Raw genomic sequence first — 19,822 nt, forward strand, 5'->3', positions numbered from 1 at the left:
TTACTTTCGTCTGACTTAAGGCATTTACTGTAGTGGTTGTGTGTGTGTGTGTGTGTGTGTGTGTGTGTGTGTGTGTGTGTGTGTGTGTGTAGTGTAGAGTAGCTCAGTGTTCCCCACATACAGACGAACCATCTCCAAAATAAATTGAAATATAAATAAAGGGGACATGAACACAAACATATGGGTACCAGTGTTTGCTCTCAGGGTGCTAACACTCTTCGACACACAAACACGCAGACACACACACACTAATGCGCTTCACTCACCACATATGTTTCCTGTTTTTTACTGTTTCATCATTCCCTCACTGCTTGGGAAAAAAAAATAGACTTGGAAATGTAATATAAAAACAAAAGCCAGAGAATAACTGCAGGGGCTGGTAAACGAAGCATAAAGACCCCGAGTGACCGAGGGGAATTATTTTGCTCCATTAAGCAGGCATTAACATGAATTACTATCTAATTAAAATTAAACAGCTCATTAATAACTTTGCGGTGGGGCCTTAGTGTTGAAGTTCTCTGGTGTGTGTGTGTGTGTGTGTGTGTGTGTGTGTGTGTGTGTGTGTGTGTGTGTGTGTGTGTGTGTGTGTGTGTGTGTGTGTGCGTGTGTGAGCGGGAGTTAAGCTGTGTTGTGTCGTGGCCAAGAGAGCAATCAAGTGGGATAAAACTAAGCAGCTGCCCCAAAGGAAAGTCAGGGCCTGGGAGGGCTCACCTGTGGAACAAGACTGCTCTGAAAAAAAAAAAAAAGATGTTCTTCACCTAATGAAGTTAACTTTATCCCCTGTTTAATTCTGCAGCAACAAAAACTGTATTAAAAGAAAGTGGCACCCCGGCCTGTGGCGTGGAGGTTAAGATGCACACTGTGAAAAGTCTCCGGCTGAAACACATCTGCTGTCAGATGCGTGTCTTTACTTTTGTTTACTGCCATTTATGCACTGCCAGCATGGAAACACTCCAAAAATGTCTCACAGTAAAACAGATCAATTTAGCCTGATGAAACTGTGCTTAAGTCCTAAAAAGTCTTTTGATTTGTCAGATGAAAATTTCAAATCATCGACACATGAACCTCGGCTGGTGGATGCTTCATTTTGCTTTTTTTTTTTTTTTTTTAGCCTTGAAAGCTTTTTTTTATAAAGTTTGTTTCTTTAACTAGAATCTAAAGGGACGTACAATATAACCCAGACGATAACTAAATGTAGAGCTTTCTGTTGGATTTAACACACACAGACACGGAGAAAACCATGCTCATACATAATCTTTTAAAAGACGAGTGCACATAAAATAATGGAATTGAATGGAGCTTGCAGAGTCATGAACAACAGACTTTCAGTGAGCGGAGGAACGTATTTGCACGCGCACAATGTGACAGTATATTTGAGACGCGTCGACTCACTCCTGCCGTGTCCTCTTAGAAGTCGTGGTCTTCGCCTCGGCAAGCCACTCAGCCTTGCAGGCCCTGTCAGGAGAAAAGGAGACACAAAAGGAGAGACAGCCTGAGTCTGAGGTTATTGTACTTGCAGCCTTGCCATTATCTTTAAAAGAGGACATAGAAGTTAAAGGTGAGGCAGGAGATGCGGTTAGAGGTCAGTGAGGATGATGACAATTATGCTTACTCATACAGAGACTAGTGGTTTGAAGTCTTCATCGTCGCGCACAAACACAGGTCCAACGATAAACCGCTCCGATTTTACTGCTCTCAAAAATGCAGCATCAGCAATGAGAAACCAAAAACTTCTGAGCCTGAAATCCGGTTTGCAAACACCCTCACTTCCCGTGCATTGATAATGGAATCTCATCACCCAAATCCACAAGAATGTCCAAAGCCCCGACAAGCTAACAACAAAATAAGGTGAAGGAATAATGATAGATAGTCCTCAGAGATGTTGAGTGAATGACAGAAAGAGAGGAGGATATGGAGTTAGGCCCCAAATGTATGCCAGCGCATGCATCAGCTAACCCCCCTTCCCTGTCGCCACCTCCCACTCTTCTTCCTTCTCTTGGCCAGGAGCTGTTTACCTCTCTATCAGCGGTGCTCTCTAAAAGCAGGGACCCCATCCATATTCACCGGCCTCAAATTCCTCTGCTTATCTCCCCCCAACCCTTGAAAAACCTCCTCGTGTTCCCCTCTGCACATACATACATACATAAACACATCTTTATGGAGGCGAGAGGCAAACGCGCTGGGGCAGGAGGGGGTCGGGGATAAGAATCACCTTGAATTCAAAGCAGAGGATTGTGGGTCCTCGGCTGGCGGGATGGACAGGCAAGCAGGCACGCGGGCGAAGGCTCACACTGGCATGACACACAAACCACTAGACAGGTAGATGGAGGCTTTAGAGGATGGGACCAGATGTGTGCACCAGGGACCATTAGTAATTCAGGGGATTTTGGAACAGTCAGGTGTGATGCTTATGAGATTGTGTGTTGTCGGGTGATCTGCCTCATTAGGTGAAAGGTGCTTGTGTGCTTGTGTGTGTGCGCCCGCACACTTGTGTGTCACATTCAGCACTAGATGTGGAGCGGGTGTTGAAATTGAAGTGAAATTTTCTTCAAATGTCAAAAAGTGGATCCAAAGAATTCCGAAAGCTCAGCTGACGGAAGAGATGTCTGTTTGGCCACCTCAGAAGTTATTGAGAAATGTAATTGGATTAGCTGTTATTCCCAACATGGAGATTTATATGAAGTGGACAAATCACTTGTGGTGGCTGCTTTGAAAAGAGGAGCAGGAAACTGGCTGATAAGAACTGAAAGTACAAGTGAGGGCTCAAAGAGTGCTTGAGCAGAGGCAGAGACACATGGAGTAGGGGGGACCGACACCCCGTTCCTCTGCGAGCTGCGTTGTTTGGGGATTGAAGTTGGGTACTCTCTCCACTACTAATTGCGCGCCGGTGCTTTTCATGAATATTCATTCTGGCGTGCTCAGACCCCGCCTAATTAGCCGAGAGACAGAGGAAGAAACTCGCACCTTTTACCACAAGAGAAGCGTTTCCCCCCGTCTCATTCTCAGGGGGATGCTGGCAGAATAGCCCAAGTTCATTAGCCAAAAAAAGAAAGGGAAAAAGTTACCTGAAAAGCACGGGACGATTTGGTCTTCAAAATGGATGGGCAAACAGGATTTTTTTTTTGTTTTTACTATTGCATATTTAGTGCCTATTACGCATGTCTATCAAAAAAAAAAAAAAAAAAAAGTGGAAACGAAATACAATTATCTGATTGAGTGAGTTGGAGGATATTATTCTACTCGCTGTAGTTGGAAGGTACATCCCATGAATTTTAAAATCTAAACATAGCTTGTGGTGGGTCGAAATGGTCCCCCTGGAATCGAGGAAGAGTTGTATTAAACATCCAATATGAGACCGAGACCGTTTTAAGAATGTGATCGTCATATTTCAGGTACTTTTTTTTTTTTTTTTTTGGAAGTGGGTGGGGTGGGGGAGGGGGGGATTAGGCTAAATTTTATTTACAGGCTTGGGACGAGGAGTTAAATAATGGTCTGTGACATTTAAAATAAAATCTGAAGCGCATGTTTTAAATGTAGAGACAATTGTAATTGTACATTATTTTAATTAATAACATTTTTTTTCATCGGGAAATCCGCAGAAAATACTGTAACATAATTTTCCAATCTAATCCTCCTCTATTTAAGCCTATTCGTCATACTTCATTTTATTTTTGCATTCTATCTCTCCTTCCCTGTGCGTCCGCACTGTAGTCTACACACTGACACCAAGGCGGAGCAGCAATAAGAGGGGAACTTGGTTAATTGGTGGGTCGATGGGGCCCTATTGGCTGAGTGGCGTCCTGACGATAACTGCTGCATATTAAGTAGATGTGTGGGGAAGATTAACACGTGACAGACTGAAGAAGAAAGTGCCCTTAATACTAATAAATAACCCTAAATTACAGAAGCACGCGAATACACTTCCTGCATTTAGTTAAACACTGATTCCTAAAATAATAAATAAAATATATTGTGCTTGGTCAGCAAAGGCACCGGTGTCATGTCTGAGTTAAAATGAGCTGTTTAAAATTTGAAACTTCCTCCGTTTCCAGCAGTATTTAAAGGCATCACTTGCAAGAAAGAAGGGAAGAATAAATCAGAATTGTGCTCTCGGGGTGATACAAAGAGGACTATTTCTGCTAAAAGAGGTCACTCAACTTCCTTGACACTCATCTCTGCGGTTCATAGTCAGCGTGCTTCTTTCTTTTTTTCACCGATTTTTTTTTAAATCCATCATATCATGCTCATTTCCAGTCGCTTTTCCTGTACGGCTTGTCATTCACCACTAAGTTCTGTGTGATCCCTTTCATCGCGCGCACCATGGAAACCTAGTGCGTCCTGGCAAAAATGCACCTCAGCGCACACAAGGCCATATTCTTTACAAAAGGGCCAAAGCATCTGGATGTTTCTTTTCCAGCAGCTCCTAGCTGGCATGGCGAAGCACAAGACTGGGTCTGTGCGGCAGAAACCACTGCTTTTTATAGACTGGGGGACAAGAATGACTGAATGGCTAACGCATCTTCATTAACTGCGAGCTGCATGGAGCTTCGGTCCCACATAGCAGTGACACGCAGCCACTGGGGTCTCTCAGGAGTTTAAGACGCGGAGAAAAAGACACTGACAAAAAGAAAGGTCCTGGCTGGGATTTCTCATTAACGAGTTGCGTTAGAGTAGCATTGTCCATCATTGTCATCCAAGTTAGATTTTATTTTACATTTTTTCCTGTGTGTTCTATAAAATATCAATTAATAATAAATATAATAGCATTTTTTTAGAATTATAAATCACCCTTTTCCCTCATACAAATTAATCAATATATTCTATGTACTACTACAAATTATTATATTTCGATTAAGATGAACATGTTTGCAAAATGTAACACACATTGTAACACACTATTAATCATAGTGCTTCTTTTTTATAATGAGACATTTTATGCAAACCCCCAATAAAAAGCACCACGGCACTAAAAACGTCATGTCACATCTTAAACGTCGGACTTTGTCACTAATAAATTGCCGCAAATTGATAAGCAGACAACTCGCGAGGACTGTCTCCCACTCATTCCAAATAAATATATAAAGGATGGGTGGACAAAAACCACGCCTTTCAAGAGATGATGACGAGCACCTGTGACCCCGACAACATTTTCCGCACACACACTCGCTACATTGTTAACGCTGGAGACAAGAGTACAGCAAGGACGCAGGCACAGCAGAAAGTAGACAACTTACCTTTTAGTCATGTAGTCCCGGATTAAAATGAACACTAGACTCGAGTCGTCCTGTAAATAGAAAGAGAATAGTCGCATTGGAGAAGATGACAACACACAGACACGCGGCAGAGATAAAAAGGCAAAACATTGCTTTCAGGTAAATGATTAAAATGGGACTGTTGCGCCTGAAAACCCTTCCAAAAAAGCTCCTGTTTTAGAAGGAGCGGAACATGTGCCTGATTGCAGAGTTTTAGGCGAATGGAACGGGAGAGATGTAAGATTTGTTTAAAGCCCCGCATTTCCATTTAAGAACGTGATTGTGTTTGCAAAGATCCCTTTCAATCTTCGCATCCAGCCCCCCCTCTCTCTACCCCTCAGCGTCTCTGAGGCTGCTTTGCAATTCATAGAATTGGTAATTTGCTATTGGGACAAAACGTGAAGGGAAAAATAATCAGATCAACCGGGAGAGGTAGTGGGGAAGGAGCCAGGAGGAAGAAACACAAGGTTTCTCTCTCCAAGTTGCTGCTTAGTAAAATGCTCCGAGAGGTGAATGATATGAAAATATATATTTCTTCCTGAATTGGTTAAATTTCCTGGGCTGAGAAAAGAACCCACAAGAACTGAAACAGCATGACAGTGAGGATCAAATACACTGTTTTATCGCATATTTGAAAGCCTAATTGTCTAATATTGCACTTAACCTTCGCAGCAGACACGACAGTACTTTCAAGATTTCAAAATAAGATGCGGTATGATGTCAATAAATTGTTTATAATATATCAACTCTGTCACCTGCACTCCATGTGGAAAGGGGTGGGGGGGAGAGGGGGGGGGGCAGTGTGTATCATAACTAAGTGGGTGGTGATGATGAGATCATACAACACTAGAAATCACCGAGACAATACAAATAAATGACAGACGCGGATGATTTGAAATTGAGCAAATGCTTTCAAATTTGTCACACACTTACAAACGGCATTCGCAGACGCACCACGTCGGCTTATTTACACGCCGCTCGCTGCGTGGGTGGCTGCCAGAGCTGGAGCATCGCGCCTTATAATCTGTTTAAAATGAGGAGCGCTATAATCATCAGTGACCTATTATAAAGGTGCACGGGTGTGTGTCTGTAACTGCAGGTGTGTGTGTGTGCTGTAAGGGGGGGCAGCCCTTCAAAAAGATCTCCGTACTCCCCCACGTGGTTATTTGCAAAACAACCGATCCAAACGGGGGGACTTAATCAAACCCCGCTGCTGCAACTCCGTTCACCTTCCTTGGAGAGAGTTAAAGAAAAAGAAATCTGATAAATAGATAGACAGACACAATCTGGAAACAGGTACACAAAGTGAAAGGCTTCCTCTTAAAACTCAAAGAGACATTTAATAAATAGAACATATGTTTTTTTTTTCTATAACATATGTTAAGATTGGAGCTCTATCCATCGTGTGCGAAATGCGCCGCACCGTGCACTGAAACCCTGCGCCTATTGAATATGTCCCTAGTGGGCTTGAATCGGAGAGGAGCCAATACAAGCGGAGGGGAGGCGTGTCTTCGCTCTTCCCCAAGACCTCCCAGAGCAGGTTGTTGCGTTTTGGCTCTAAAGCCTGGAGACCTCCGAAGTGCTCGTCAGTTTTCGAAGTAGGAGCCATGGCGACAACAGCTCAGTATATTCCGAGGAATAACTCTTTACCGTCTAACCCGCTCATGCATCCGGATTCGGATAGGATGCACCAGGGGACGACCTACAGAGAGGTGCAGAAAATGATGCACCACGAGTACTTGCAAGGGCTTGCGGCGACCAACACGGGACACCCGATGAGCCTGACGCACCACCAGTGGCTGCCCACCTCCAACACCGACTGGTCCAGCGGCACCCACCTCGGACAGCAGGAGCACAAAGCCAGCGTGCAAGCGACCAGAGAGGACCTGAGCAGCGGCTTCCACCACAGATCTCACCTGGTGCACCAGCAGACGCAGAGTAGCCACCATGGCTCGTGGGCACCTGCCACGACGCACCACCTATCCCCGCTGTCCCCGGCATCCAACGGCCACCAGTCCCTGGTCTACTCCCAGCCTGGATACACAAACCTCAACGCAATGCTGAGTCCCCAGCCCGGCTCCCTGCACCATGGCATGCGGGACCCACTTCACGACGATTCGGGCAGCCACGACAACCAGATGGAGTCGCCCCAGCAAGCGTTCAGCCACCACCAGGACCACTCGGACGAGGACGCGCCCAGCTCCGACGACCTGGAGCAGTTCGCCAAGCAGTTCAAGCAGCGGCGGATCAAACTGGGCTTTACGCAGGCGGACGTGGGCTTGGCCTTGGGCACCCTGTATGGAAACGTCTTTTCTCAGACCACTATCTGCAGGTTTGAGGCGCTGCAGCTCAGCTTCAAGAACATGTGCAAACTTAAGCCGCTCCTTAACAAGTGGCTGGAGGAGACAGACTCAAACACGGGCAGTCCTACCAATTTGGACAAGATTGCTGCGCAGGGCAGGAAACGAAAGAAGAGGACCTCCATTGAAGTGGGGGTGAAAGGGGCGTTGGAAAATCATTTCTTAAAATGCCCAAAGCCATCTGCTCATGAAATCAGCACTTTAGCCAGCACTCTGCAGTTGGAAAAAGAGGTTGTCCGTGTTTGGTTTTGCAACAGAAGACAAAAAGAGAAAAGAATGACACCAGTGGGGGTCCCTCACCCGAATATGGAGGACGTATATTCTCAAGCAGAGACCCCTCCTCTACACCGCACACTACAGAGTCCTGTGCAGTGACTGTTTTCATGAACAATCCGAGCATTTCCGCGGGGGGATAGAAAGGGGAAAGGGACTATGGAGTTTACAGTATTTAAGTTTGGCTTTTGTTTTCCTGACAGAAAAAAAAAAGACATGGAAAAAAAGTTGAACAAATCAGTTTTGCCTTTAGTATTCGGAGAACCAACAAATAGGTGGGAAAAGGGAAAGTGTTAAGAAAAAAAAAGCAAGAAAAAAGAAAAAAAATATTCGCTGTTACTGATTTCGTGCGCATTTGAAGTGAGACAAAGATCTTTATTTACCAAAATTATATGGAGGAGTCATGCTTATAAAGTAAATTTGATATCTCATGATCGTTCCAAGTGGGGAGTTATTAAATGTGGCAACCGAGCACCTCTCCTCCTGGTGCACCATGAACTCACCAGGATGAGGTGTCTGAAAATGATCAACACTGGAGACGAATAGCCTACACTGAATGAACATTTTTGCTTTTCCGGGCTTAAACTGATTAACCAGATTTCAGAATATTAGTGTATACTTTCTTTGTTATATTGATTGTGATGTTTTGGTTTGGAAATACTTTAACTTCAGTGTCTCTCTTTCTGCAGAGTGTCTATTATTTTGTTCATTATTTGCGAGTGTAACTCATCAGATCAGTTTATTTGTTTTTCTGTTTACTCAGAGGGAGTTGTTGGTGGAGGAGCAATGGAAATGGTGGCACCCGAAAACACCCATAAATAACACATTTTAGTGAAATGTCCAGTGCAACAGGACGTCCAAGTCCTGACTGCATGCCTTAAAAAATATTTAAATTTGCAACCAGCACCAGACGCTAAAAAAAAGGGCAGTTTAAAAACGCATCTTTATGCTTTATTTTTTTGGGGGGGTTCACTGCTTTCAGATTATTGTTTTCTTTGCATGGAGCACTTATTCTTTCGTTAATATTATTATTGAAATTTTTATGTCTGTTGATAAATTGCGAGTGTAGCTGATCTCATAAGGCTTAAACAACACAATAGCCCAAATCCCATGTTTACAGGTTCCAGTTATCACCATAGAGCGCTGTCAGCTCACACTGCTTACTGCCTGTTGTATTCCAAACACTACAAGAGAGATTGGTCAAATACGAAATAATAATAATATAAAAAAAACAACAAAGTAATAATAACTCAGGTAACTTCAGTGCCCCATGTCGGAATATCACACCAGTACATGATTTTTTTTTTTTCTTTGTTGTTTTAAATGTTTTAATCTGGTTACAAATACACCGTTTCCTTTGTCCATATATCCATTGTATTATATGAAAAAGCTGGAATCGGAGAAAAGAAAATAATGAGAATTCCTTAGGGGCATATAAGCGATGAAGGGATTTACGTTAGATATATTTATTTTTTTCCCGACCTGTAAGGAAATTTGAAAATCTCATGCGTTGTGTGTCATTTCTCAGTGTTGGACCAGTTCAAAAGCATACAGCAGTGCTACTCAACACAGATGAGGGAAACTTTTTTTCAGGAGAAATAATAATAATAATGGTAATAATAATAAAAAAAAGAAAAAAAAGACGGAAAAAAAAAGATTTTAGAGAAAATGTTGCCAGGATTATTTCCAACGTGTAAATATGTCCAATATGTAAACTTGTATTTGTTCTGAGATATTGTTTTGTTTTTGTTTCTTTCCGGGCAGTTTTGTACACTTACTAATTCCAAGAAGATATTTTAATATGATTTCATTTATGAATCTGACCATTTATATATATATATTTATTTCTTAAAAGTGTTTGGAGCTTTTTGTTTAGCTCTGTTAATGGTTATGTTGCAGTGGATTTCAGTATGTTTTTTTTTCCCCTTTTGTTTACTATATTGGTTGTATGTTGGTTGCTAAATGTAGACTGCAAAGTCGCATTTATATTTATGTTATAGTAATATTTTATTACTTACATAAAACATATATACAAGAAATGGTCTTTTGTCTTCATTAAGGTCCGACCCTCTCCTCCTTTGTTGCTGTCTCTTGTAGCACCACCAGGCAGACGAGATAAACATGATCATAAAGTTTAGTGCTGTTCAGTGTCATCGGGAAGTGGCGAACGCACCAAGTGTTCATTTTAAATAGCAGTTATGTAACAGGGGATCGTTTAAAATCAGAAGCTGTGTACATGTGCTGTTAAGGGTATAGACCACAGTATTTTACCTCAGGCGTTCCCTGCTAAGTTCACAGTCTGTGACGTTGTTCACATCTTTGTGTAATCGCAGTATTAAATTGTGCAATATTAATACGGAATTATTGTCTTTTCATTGAGTGCTCATTATTACTGTCATTCCAATTATTTCTATAGTTATTTATTTAGAAAAGAAACACCATAAAAAAAAAATCTATTATTCCGTTATCATTTGAACTGTTTTCCTTATATAAACCATCGAGCGTCACTTGATGTGTTTCAAGCATTCAAAAGGCGAATTGTGACGAATCTTTGATCTGAGACAGAAAAGCCTGCGGGCAAAAATCTGCTTCTCTTCCAAATATAGAGAGAGTGGGGGAAAAGCGCATAAACGGCAGGCCCTAAAGTTTTATAAAAGTGAAGACAGGCCTAATTTCACAGAAAACATATTTTAATGTTATTTCTATTAAAAATACAAGATTTTAATTAAAAAAACGTTATATTTTTTTCTAAATACTAATTTAAATATAGTTTCAATGTCAGGCCATTGTGTGTTCCGTATAAAAAACAAAACAAAAATATTGAGCTTTATTGTAGTATCTGCGTCCACAGATAAAACCAGCAAACATGTGGTGAAAATATATACATAAATAGGACTGTATATTTTTTTTTTGTGTTTTGTTCCACATTAACAGTTTCCTCCAGAATTGTTGAAAATCACTACCCCCCAAAAGGAAGCCTATGCAAATAAAATTTCACCAGTATTAAATAAGATTACAATTCTCAAGTTCAGCTTTGTTGAATGAACAATAACTTGCTTTACGGCAGGTTATTTCAAATAGTTATTAGTGGCACATTTGTGTTTTATTAGGCTTCTTTCTGAGTGGAAGTGTGTCGTGATCAGTGCCGAATACACCACAAAGTTGGAAAAGGCGTTCAGTTTATGAAGTCGAAGCTTCCGAAACACATATTTACCCAACTGATATTCCTTTCATACTATTTTCTTTTCTCATTTGCGCAGTGAAATTTCACATCCACGAAAAAATTGACTTAAATTTTCGCAATTCAGCTTTATTTCAAATCTGCTTTTTCGTCCGTCTTTTCTAAATCTGTTACTTATCTTGAAAAAAAAAATCACACACACACAATGTAGAGTAACGAGACGTAGTATATACCTGTAGATTTTTGGTCGTCTTTTTCAGATGTTACATTGCAAGCAGGAGGGAAAGTGATTTTGCAGTGAGGTGGTCAAAGTGTGCGAGTGTAGGCCACATTAAGGAGGAGACCGGCTGACTGACAACAGCGAGCCACAGGCACCCCCTGCTGGCAAACCTGCTGCACTGCAGCATGAAAGCTTTACCTCAAAGTTAGAAAAAACAAACTCATTGCAATAAGACACAAGACAATAAATGTAGTGACATTAGGATCACCATAAACAACAACATTCTTTCGCCTTATTGAGTGTGTCCACGCTCTGAAATGAACAATTAATACATGCATTACAAGCTTCACAGCTGTGCTATTCACAGCTTTAGGTGCTCATTCGTTACCATTATATCAGCTAATAACAGACACGCTTTGTTGTCCACCAGCTATCAAGTTAAGAAATTAAATAATTTGGGCCAAAGTCTATGACGCTGATGAACATAAGCTGTTGTGAATGTGTTTTGCTGTACGGGAAGAAAATGACATGTTAAATAGTTCTCAGTAAAGCTTTCTTCACAGTAAAGCGCCACAAAGAGACACATTTAGTCCATTTATTAAAAGCTTTAAATGCGGCTCAGGCAGGACTCAAACATCAGACCTCCGGGTATTAAAACAAGCCCTCAAACCACTCAAAGCTTTTAAGTGAGCGGCAGAAATGGACTGAAATCTGTCGGACACAGAGGCCCTCAGAGTGAACGGAGACGGCGAAACAAAAGGAGTCCACAGTTGACCAGACAAGGGGGATTGTGATGACTCGCACCGACTGTTATTTTGTGATGATATGCAATTTTCATTCTGCACCGTATGGAGGGACACAACCTTCATTATGCCGTAAAATCAATAATACATGAGGAGAACTCATCATAAAACAGCAAAACCCAGATATGTGACCCACAAATCGCCACAGTTTGTTCTTTCCTCTCCTCCGCCTTCGTCTTAACCCCTCTCAGCAGTCCGCACTCCTACACTGAGTGGGCCCTCGGCAGCACTTGCGGAGGAGCTCCGGCCTCAGCAGTGCCCGGGCGCCCATGAGCACCGCTGTCTCCTTCATCAGGGAAGTATCGTCACACACAGGAGATGTGGATTAGTGATGATTAGCAGGGATTATGGCTGGTTAATGGTGGGAAAATACATTAGGAACCATCGGCTCTGGGAGGGGGAGGGGATTTCACTCACGCTAGCGGATTTGCATTGATCCACAGCAAATGAATGAGGATTAGCAGCATCAAGCTATCTGCCAACAGATAAATAACATTAAGCGTATTATACGCCAACGCCTGTAATTAATGACACTACAAACACCACTACAATGCTGGCAATTATGGAAATAATGGGAATGGCTGAATAATGTACTTGGTTGGGATTCTTGGGATTGCAGATCATCCTCGTGTAGACATGTGGGGTGATGCTAGAGAGCCAAGCTACTTATTGGCAAAGAGGCATGCCATCTTATGGTACCATTCAAACTGTAAGGGGTTTAAATATTGTTAATGTTTGGATGTTTAATAGATTATCTATCACTGCTCTAAAGGCCACTAATATATCATTTATATGAACACGTTTTGGGCTGCAAGTCTGTGTAATTTAAATTATGTTGTCATACGCCCTTTTTCAACATAACTTGAAGAGGATCTCATGAAAATATAAACTGACCTCTTACTCTTAGGTGAGCAGGTATACAAAATGACAATCATTTAGAACTTATTAACATCTTCAACTCCAGGGAAAAAGCTTTTGTCTACTAACCCGACAGGTATGCAGCTGACAGGCCTGAGAACTCAATCATTACTGATCAAACGTGTCACTAAATGTATTTCACCCAAGAGTGTACAATTTTGTCGTGTGTGTTTTGTCTGATGTGATGGATAAGCTCACAGCATTTTCTAAGTACATTTTCTGTTTTGGGGTCCATTTTTCATGTTATCATGTCATGTCATCCTGTTCAGTTCTACTGGATCAATATCGAAATACTACTGACACTGAATTATGTAATTAAACTGCATAAAGGAGCAGCTATAATATACACTTCCTCATCCTAACACACTCAACAGACAGGCATGCAAAGGAAGCTCATTCTACCCACATTTCCAACCTGTCAGGCGATAGAGCCTGTAGCTTTCTTACTCTCTATTACTACCTCTTCCTCCAGTTTAGTTCTCCTCTCCTCTTTTTTCCGTTTATGTAATAAATACTCCTCTCCCACAGTGAGTGGCAGAAAAAGGGGGGCTGAAGGCTGGAAAAAGAACAGAATAATGCATTTTTTCATCAAAAATTCCCTCTCTTCCCCTACCTCAAGGTTTCCTCCTCTGAGCCACTTGAAAGATGGGCAACAATGTGGCCACACAGTGAACACCTAGTTACCATATGAAACACTCCAGCAGTGAAGTGAAGGAGACGGAGCAGGGAGAGGAGAAGTCTTGTGTTATTTATGATACTGGACCTTGTAGCTATATGGGTTCTTCCTTCATGTCTACTCTGAGGTATGGCCCCCATATGGGACGGGGTATAAGTGCGGCTTTAGAAAGTTGCTCTCCCCTCCACACTGTATCTCTTTGCTCATCACTCGGAGGTTTTGAAGAAGAGAAGCAGCCCGTCTCTTTCTTTCATGGCTTTGAGGGACATTTTATATCGCCTCAGGTGTCTGTCAGTGTGACTAACAGTTCTGAGAGTGGAGAACTAATTTCTCAGGAACTTGCCTTCAGGCAGCAGCACATAGATGTTACTGTTAGTGGCACACAATGAGAAGAAAGTCGTACGTTAGAGACATTCTCTAGCAGCAATTACTACTGATTCAGTGAAGTTGTTGCTACTAAACAATGGCTGAGACAACCTTAGTAGGTGATAAGAACAGAGTGGGCAAGGAAAGATAAATTTGATGATCTGTACCGCACAAGCTCCCAAATCCATGCAAAGAACCCAAAGGATGTATTTGGGGAAATTCTTTCACCAAAGAAAGCAGTAATAATTTTATTGTTTCAGCCATAGCTTTTCAATGCCTGAAATCACACAACCGCTGCTTGCGCAACGTTTTGCACTGCTACACAAGGCTGCAAAGGTAATTGTTGCGCCTAAAAGGATATGACAGTCACATGTTAAAGGTTGTCCCCTCTCTTCACCTTCAAGCCTGGGTTTTGTCGACGTGTGGCGAAGGATCTCTTGACTTCAGTAACAAGGTTTACTGCAGAAAAGAGAAGAGGAGAAGAAAAGACGAGGCCTCGCTGGAAAGAAACGCACTGCTAAACAATAGGAAGGTCACCTAACCTTAGAGCACACTGAGATGTTCAGGGCCTTGCTTTTCGCGAATGTATTGAAGAAGAAAAAAAAACATTGCTATTCAGAGTTAAGAAACATATAGTAACAGCAGCTGAAGGATCATATTTCTGCATATGGCAACAGAGCGGCTCTATTGTTTCTTTAAGCAGACATTTGAACAATCCAGGAAAGGCCAGCAGAAGATTCTCGCAAATAGAGATATAGAGCTGTGTGCCAGCCCTATAATCCAAACCTAAACAATATTCTTTGCTGTTGTCCTTTACCCATGACTGATCCATCGTGTTATGCATGATGGAATGGATGTTATATTGTGAACCTCTGCAAATTGGAGCCGGACCATAAACAGATCATCAAAGATGATCCCGCTGCCCCAGACAGTCGGCTTTGCCCTGCGATGCCGAGTTCAAAGGACGGAGATCGGTTGGCAAATGAGTGCTGTTGCCCAGCGCACAGTCAACCGCAACAACAACAAAGATAAGGCTGATGGAAATAAATAAATAAGGATGGCGGAGAGAGGAGAGGGAAAAATAAGGCGAGCGAGAGAGGGGGGAGGAGGAGGTGGGGGGGAGCAGCACAGAGATGAAATGGAGACCTGCCACTGTGCTCAAGGACACCGCACGCCACCATGTAATTAGAAATGTACACAGATGATTTGGATGCAGCGATATGATTAGGCAAAGCAGTCCCCAGTCTTAGGCCTAATCAGCTCACTTCTGAGAGATACTCCACGACGGCTGGTGTGTGTGTGTGTGTGTGTGTGTGTGTGTGTGTGTGTGTGTGTGTGTGTGTGTAGGGGAAGTGGTGGTGGTGGTTGTGGTGGTGGTGGGGGGTTACAAACTACTACTCTCCCCTCACTACAAGAGTTGGGAGCGTGCACTAGAAAAAACTTGCAATCACATCAGAAAAAATGAATGAGCAGACATTCATGCGAGCATGCATTTATATTCAAGCTTTCTGTTTATGTCTGTATATACATCATGTACTCTGAATACTTGCCGCTGAGCCGAGAAACAGGCTAGTACGATGAATGATGAGATTAACAGATAATGAAACAGGAGACGTGTTACGCTAATGCTAATATACTTGAAGTAGTCTTCAAGAATATCAGAGCCCATGATTCTGTGTCCGGTTTTCAAACCTCAAGCCAGTTATTTTAACACATGTTGAGGTCATCTCGAGAAGCGTTTAACAAAAACAACCAAAACCCCTACACATATGTGACCCGGAGCAGAAGGCGGGGATGGGCACAAAAGAGGCGATGCTGTACAAAGACTCAGCTAATGAGCAGAGGCCAATTAAAAAGAGCTGCTCCCTCCACCTCCCTTTCTCTTTCTTGCTCTGTCTCTCCTTCTGTCTCTCCTCCAGTGGCTTGTTATTGATCACCTTTAACCTCGTCTCTCAGTGGTGTCAAAACTACCATTTAGGCCTATCCCTTGGGCTAAGTGTGTGTCGATTGCACCCTGCCCCATAAATCATTACTGGGAGGAGGACTTGGGAGCATTGGGCTGCCTGAAGCGCAGAGGGAAGGCCTGGCTTTCACAGACGCATTTCGGCAGAACCCAACCTCATGCCCTGGGGGTCAAGGGTCATCGACAGTCCCATGGATTAGCACCCAGACGCCCCCGCCAACCCTGGTTTCTCCAGCCAAGCCACCTCTGTTCCCCTGTGGGCCTAACAGTGGCACCCTTTTGATTTTTAAATAAGACAAAAGGTCAGTCGTCGTTCTGCCCTGTCTTCACAGTGATCACCTTCCCAATGCGTGACAGTTCTTCTTTATTCATGACGGATCCTGATTTCTGTCTTGTTGCAGCAAACTGAATGAATGATGAGCAAAGTTTTAGGTGTATATAAGATGTGAAGGGAAGTTCAGAGAATGATATGGTCGAGATAGTTTGCCACTGGCACGAATGACTGGTCCTGTGGGCTACAGGGGACTATTGTTGTTAGTGTCTATCTCTTCGGCTATCACACAAACTCCCCTATACCTCCTCCTGGGCTGGAGGCGCCTCATCGCCTCAGCACACGCCTGCATATCAGCCAGATGCTGCATCCACCCACGGCACTCCTCCTCTTTTCTTCGCTCCTTTCATACCCTCTCTCTGATCCATTGCCTCTATAAGGAGGCAAATAAACAATTCTCTCCAGGCCGCTCTCTTTTCCTTTCTAATCTGCCTCTCTCTGTCTGATGGTCCACCTGCTGCTCCCCCTGCAGTGGTCAGACTAGGTAAGGTTACCCTCCGCAGTCAGAGTCAGGGGCCTGGGGATGAGGAGATGATGGGTAGAGGTGACAGGTCCTTTGTTGGGGTAAAGACTCTGGACCCATGGGTAAGCAGGGAAAGTAAGGGGTAGGAGGAGGACCTATCACTCACTTCAAATCTAGGCCTTTAAAATCCCACTAGATGTTGTACAGATGTCAGATGTAGGTGAGTTTGTCATTTCTTTGTGCTTGATTGTTAGTGAGTAAATTTTCTCAAATTGTCCTTTAGTACAATTATGTCATATTTGTTTTTTTTAGCGTCTAATAGGGTCTTAGGGTTTTTTAAGGAACAAAAACCTTTTTATTGCACCATGGTTTTTGAAAACTATAATTATAGTGAACCTGTATGCAAAACTAGCTGGTATAATCCAGACTTTTACATTGCATACATGAAGTACATAACTGTATATCTGTACCGTGTTTGCTAAAGTGCCTGTTCACTACTTTTACCTGGTGGCTTTGCTACTTTTGCTTGTGTAAACAATCACAATACATCTTCTGTATATTTCAGTATTTGCATTATTCAGAGTATGATTACGTTTCAGACAGAAATTTTGGAATCACATTCACACGTCAATCAGCTTGCTTTGCTAGCTTGAGCATACAGATGAAAGGGCTCCATTGATGTTGAAGGGGGATGGTGGTGAAGTGGAGCAGAGGGTATGGATTTGGTACCCATTGTTGGTAGGGGGTTCCCATGTGCCTCTCCACCCATTCCACACAAGCCACCTCTCCCCTCCGGGATGGCCCTGCCAGGGGGTGCAGGCGTGGGACAGGACACTCTGCCACTAAGGGGATTAATTGGTGTGGCACCTCTTGGGTGCACTTGGTCAAACCAATTAAATAGTGGCCCTAGGCCTTCAGTTTGGTATTATTACACCAGTGACAACGCCGTAAACTGGGTCTTTCTCTGCGTGTACCCACACATGATATGTGTGTGCATATGCAGATGAGATGAAACAAATTCTGCTGAAGTAGTTGTTGTTATGAATTCAGTATTGCAAAAAAGCTGCATGTATGGCAGCACCAAAACCATAGGTAAAGGGATTAAAGCAGAGGGAAGATTTTATAAATACTCTCTTTAAAATTTTGTACATGTGTATGTTTCTGTATGGACATTTGAATGTGTAAGCAGAGTCTGGTGGCTTTGTCATATCACCCACTGCCTCTTCCACTCCCTGCATCTGTCAATTAGTGAGCTCGGGTGTGCTAAGGCCTTGTGCTCCCTCACATGAGTTACTTTTTCACATGAGCCTTTGTTGCTCCTCTCTCTGTGTCTCCCGTGTTTGAAGATAGAGAAAAGACACAGGGCAGGTTACTGTAGATTGTCTCTGGGGTGTTGGATGCTGTCTGCCCCTCTGCAAGTCTGCCTGGGCCTGAGGACCACAGAGTCCAAAGAACCTTCAAACACAGGAGGGAAACACAGGGCTGCAGAAAGTCAACCAAGGATGGCTTTTCTGAAGGGGTTAGATACACCATCCTCTCTGCCACTGCACTCAAACATCCCATAACATGTCGTTACAATATATTGTATGTGTGTGTATGATTTTTAATGTTGTGGCTGATCAGCGTGAACGTGCAGAATGTACGGAAAAGCAGAGGTGACAAACAACATGTAAATGAGGAGAACAACAAATCTGCATGAAAAGCACCATAGGATTTTTTTATCTCCTTTATTTTTACCTTTGCTTAGTTCCCTTTTTGCTGCTCGAGCTAAACAGGTGTTTTCCCAAAGCTAAGCTTATATCACACAGTCTGAAAATAAACAATAAGGGACCCTTTTTGTTCCTGCAGTTGTCCCTAAAGCACAGTATGCAAATACATCCATGTGTCAGCTCCACCAAGAAACCCCCCTTTTTATTCTCGGTCTTCACTTTCTGTTCCTTAGGTAAAGACATACTAAAGATTTAGATTCTAAGTAGGGATATATCCAAAACATACACCCCAAAAAAGGATGATTTAAAGCAGTTTTTTTGAATCTGTGAGCTACCAATGTCAAAACTGCTCATGAGCAATTGCAGGTGCTTTATTGAATGAATGAGCTCCATTCAGAAATTCAAGTGGTTTAGCTAATAGCATGAAATAGATCTTTTTTTAATAAAATATGCCCCAAAATTAAATAAGCTTTTTTTTTTTTTTTTTTTTTTTATGTCCGCAAGAAACCTTACTTGAACAAAGCCGGCCGTGTTAACCCCCAACCGCCCAGCATCCCAGCCATTCAGCTCAGACCTCCAGACACCGGGCTGGAGAGAGGCGTGAAGAAGGGGGCCAGACTGCTAACCATCCATCACCTCGGTCTGACCCGCCCTGCAGTGCTGAAAAGACCACGGTTATCACTCACCCATGACACTGCCATCGACGTTTGCCCTTAGAAGCACACATATATACACACACACACACACACACACACACACACACAAAGACACTGGAGTACCACACATACAGACAATCTACAACATCGTAGCAGTCAGTCCAAAATGTCTCATCACCTCTTGTCCTTCCCTTCATTGAACTCTCATCACCATCCATCACCCCGCATCATTCACAAAAATGCCAACATGCTCAACAGATGGCTTCAACCCAGTGAGGCCTTGACAAATGCCAGGTAACCCATTAGGGACCAATCACGTTAGTCTGCATTTTCAACAAGGAAACCGTTTTTTTTTTTTTTTTCCAGTAGTGGAAAACAGTTATGCAAAACTAGCGGCGGCGTCGATCTAGGCTGCTAGCGGCCTTTGTGCAGAACTGAGTTGTGACTGGGCGTTACAATAGCTTGTATTGTCCTACTGCCTCTCAGTTTTATTACATATGTATGTGTTGATTGCTGCAAAACAACAATGCTGTTGCATGGCATTAAGCAGTAACAATAACAGTGATGCTTGGCGCTCCTACTCAGCGTTGGATGTTTATCCAACAAACCTCTGTGAAGACGCCCAGTACCCAATGGTGTGAAATACCAGCA

General features: G+C 42.8%; 1 protein-coding gene and 1 long non-coding RNA gene across 2 annotated transcripts; one reads left to right on the plus strand and one right to left on the minus strand.

Moving 5' to 3' along the window:
* Positions 1-526: 526 nt before the first annotated feature.
* Positions 527-5,538, minus strand: LOC125016538. Its single transcript, XR_007113697.1, has 2 exons — positions 5,235-5,538; positions 527-1,455 (listed from the first exon to the last, which is right to left on the minus strand). It is a non-coding gene; the product is annotated as an uncharacterized LOC125016538 (long non-coding RNA).
* A 1,258-nt stretch (positions 5,539-6,796) lies between these two features.
* pou3f1 (POU class 3 homeobox 1) lies at positions 6,797-10,239 on the plus strand. The gene has a single exon (XM_047599568.1). The coding sequence runs from the start codon at positions 6,860-6,862 to the stop codon at positions 7,985-7,987; it is 1,128 nt and encodes a 375-aa protein (XP_047455524.1). The 5' UTR covers positions 6,797-6,859; the 3' UTR covers positions 7,988-10,239.
* Positions 10,240-19,822: the final 9,583 nt, after the last annotated feature.

This window comes from Mugil cephalus, chromosome 11 (genome assembly GCF_022458985.1).
Source record: "Mugil cephalus isolate CIBA_MC_2020 chromosome 11, CIBA_Mcephalus_1.1, whole genome shotgun sequence".
Classification (NCBI taxonomy): Eukaryota; Metazoa; Chordata; class Actinopteri; order Mugiliformes; family Mugilidae; genus Mugil; species Mugil cephalus.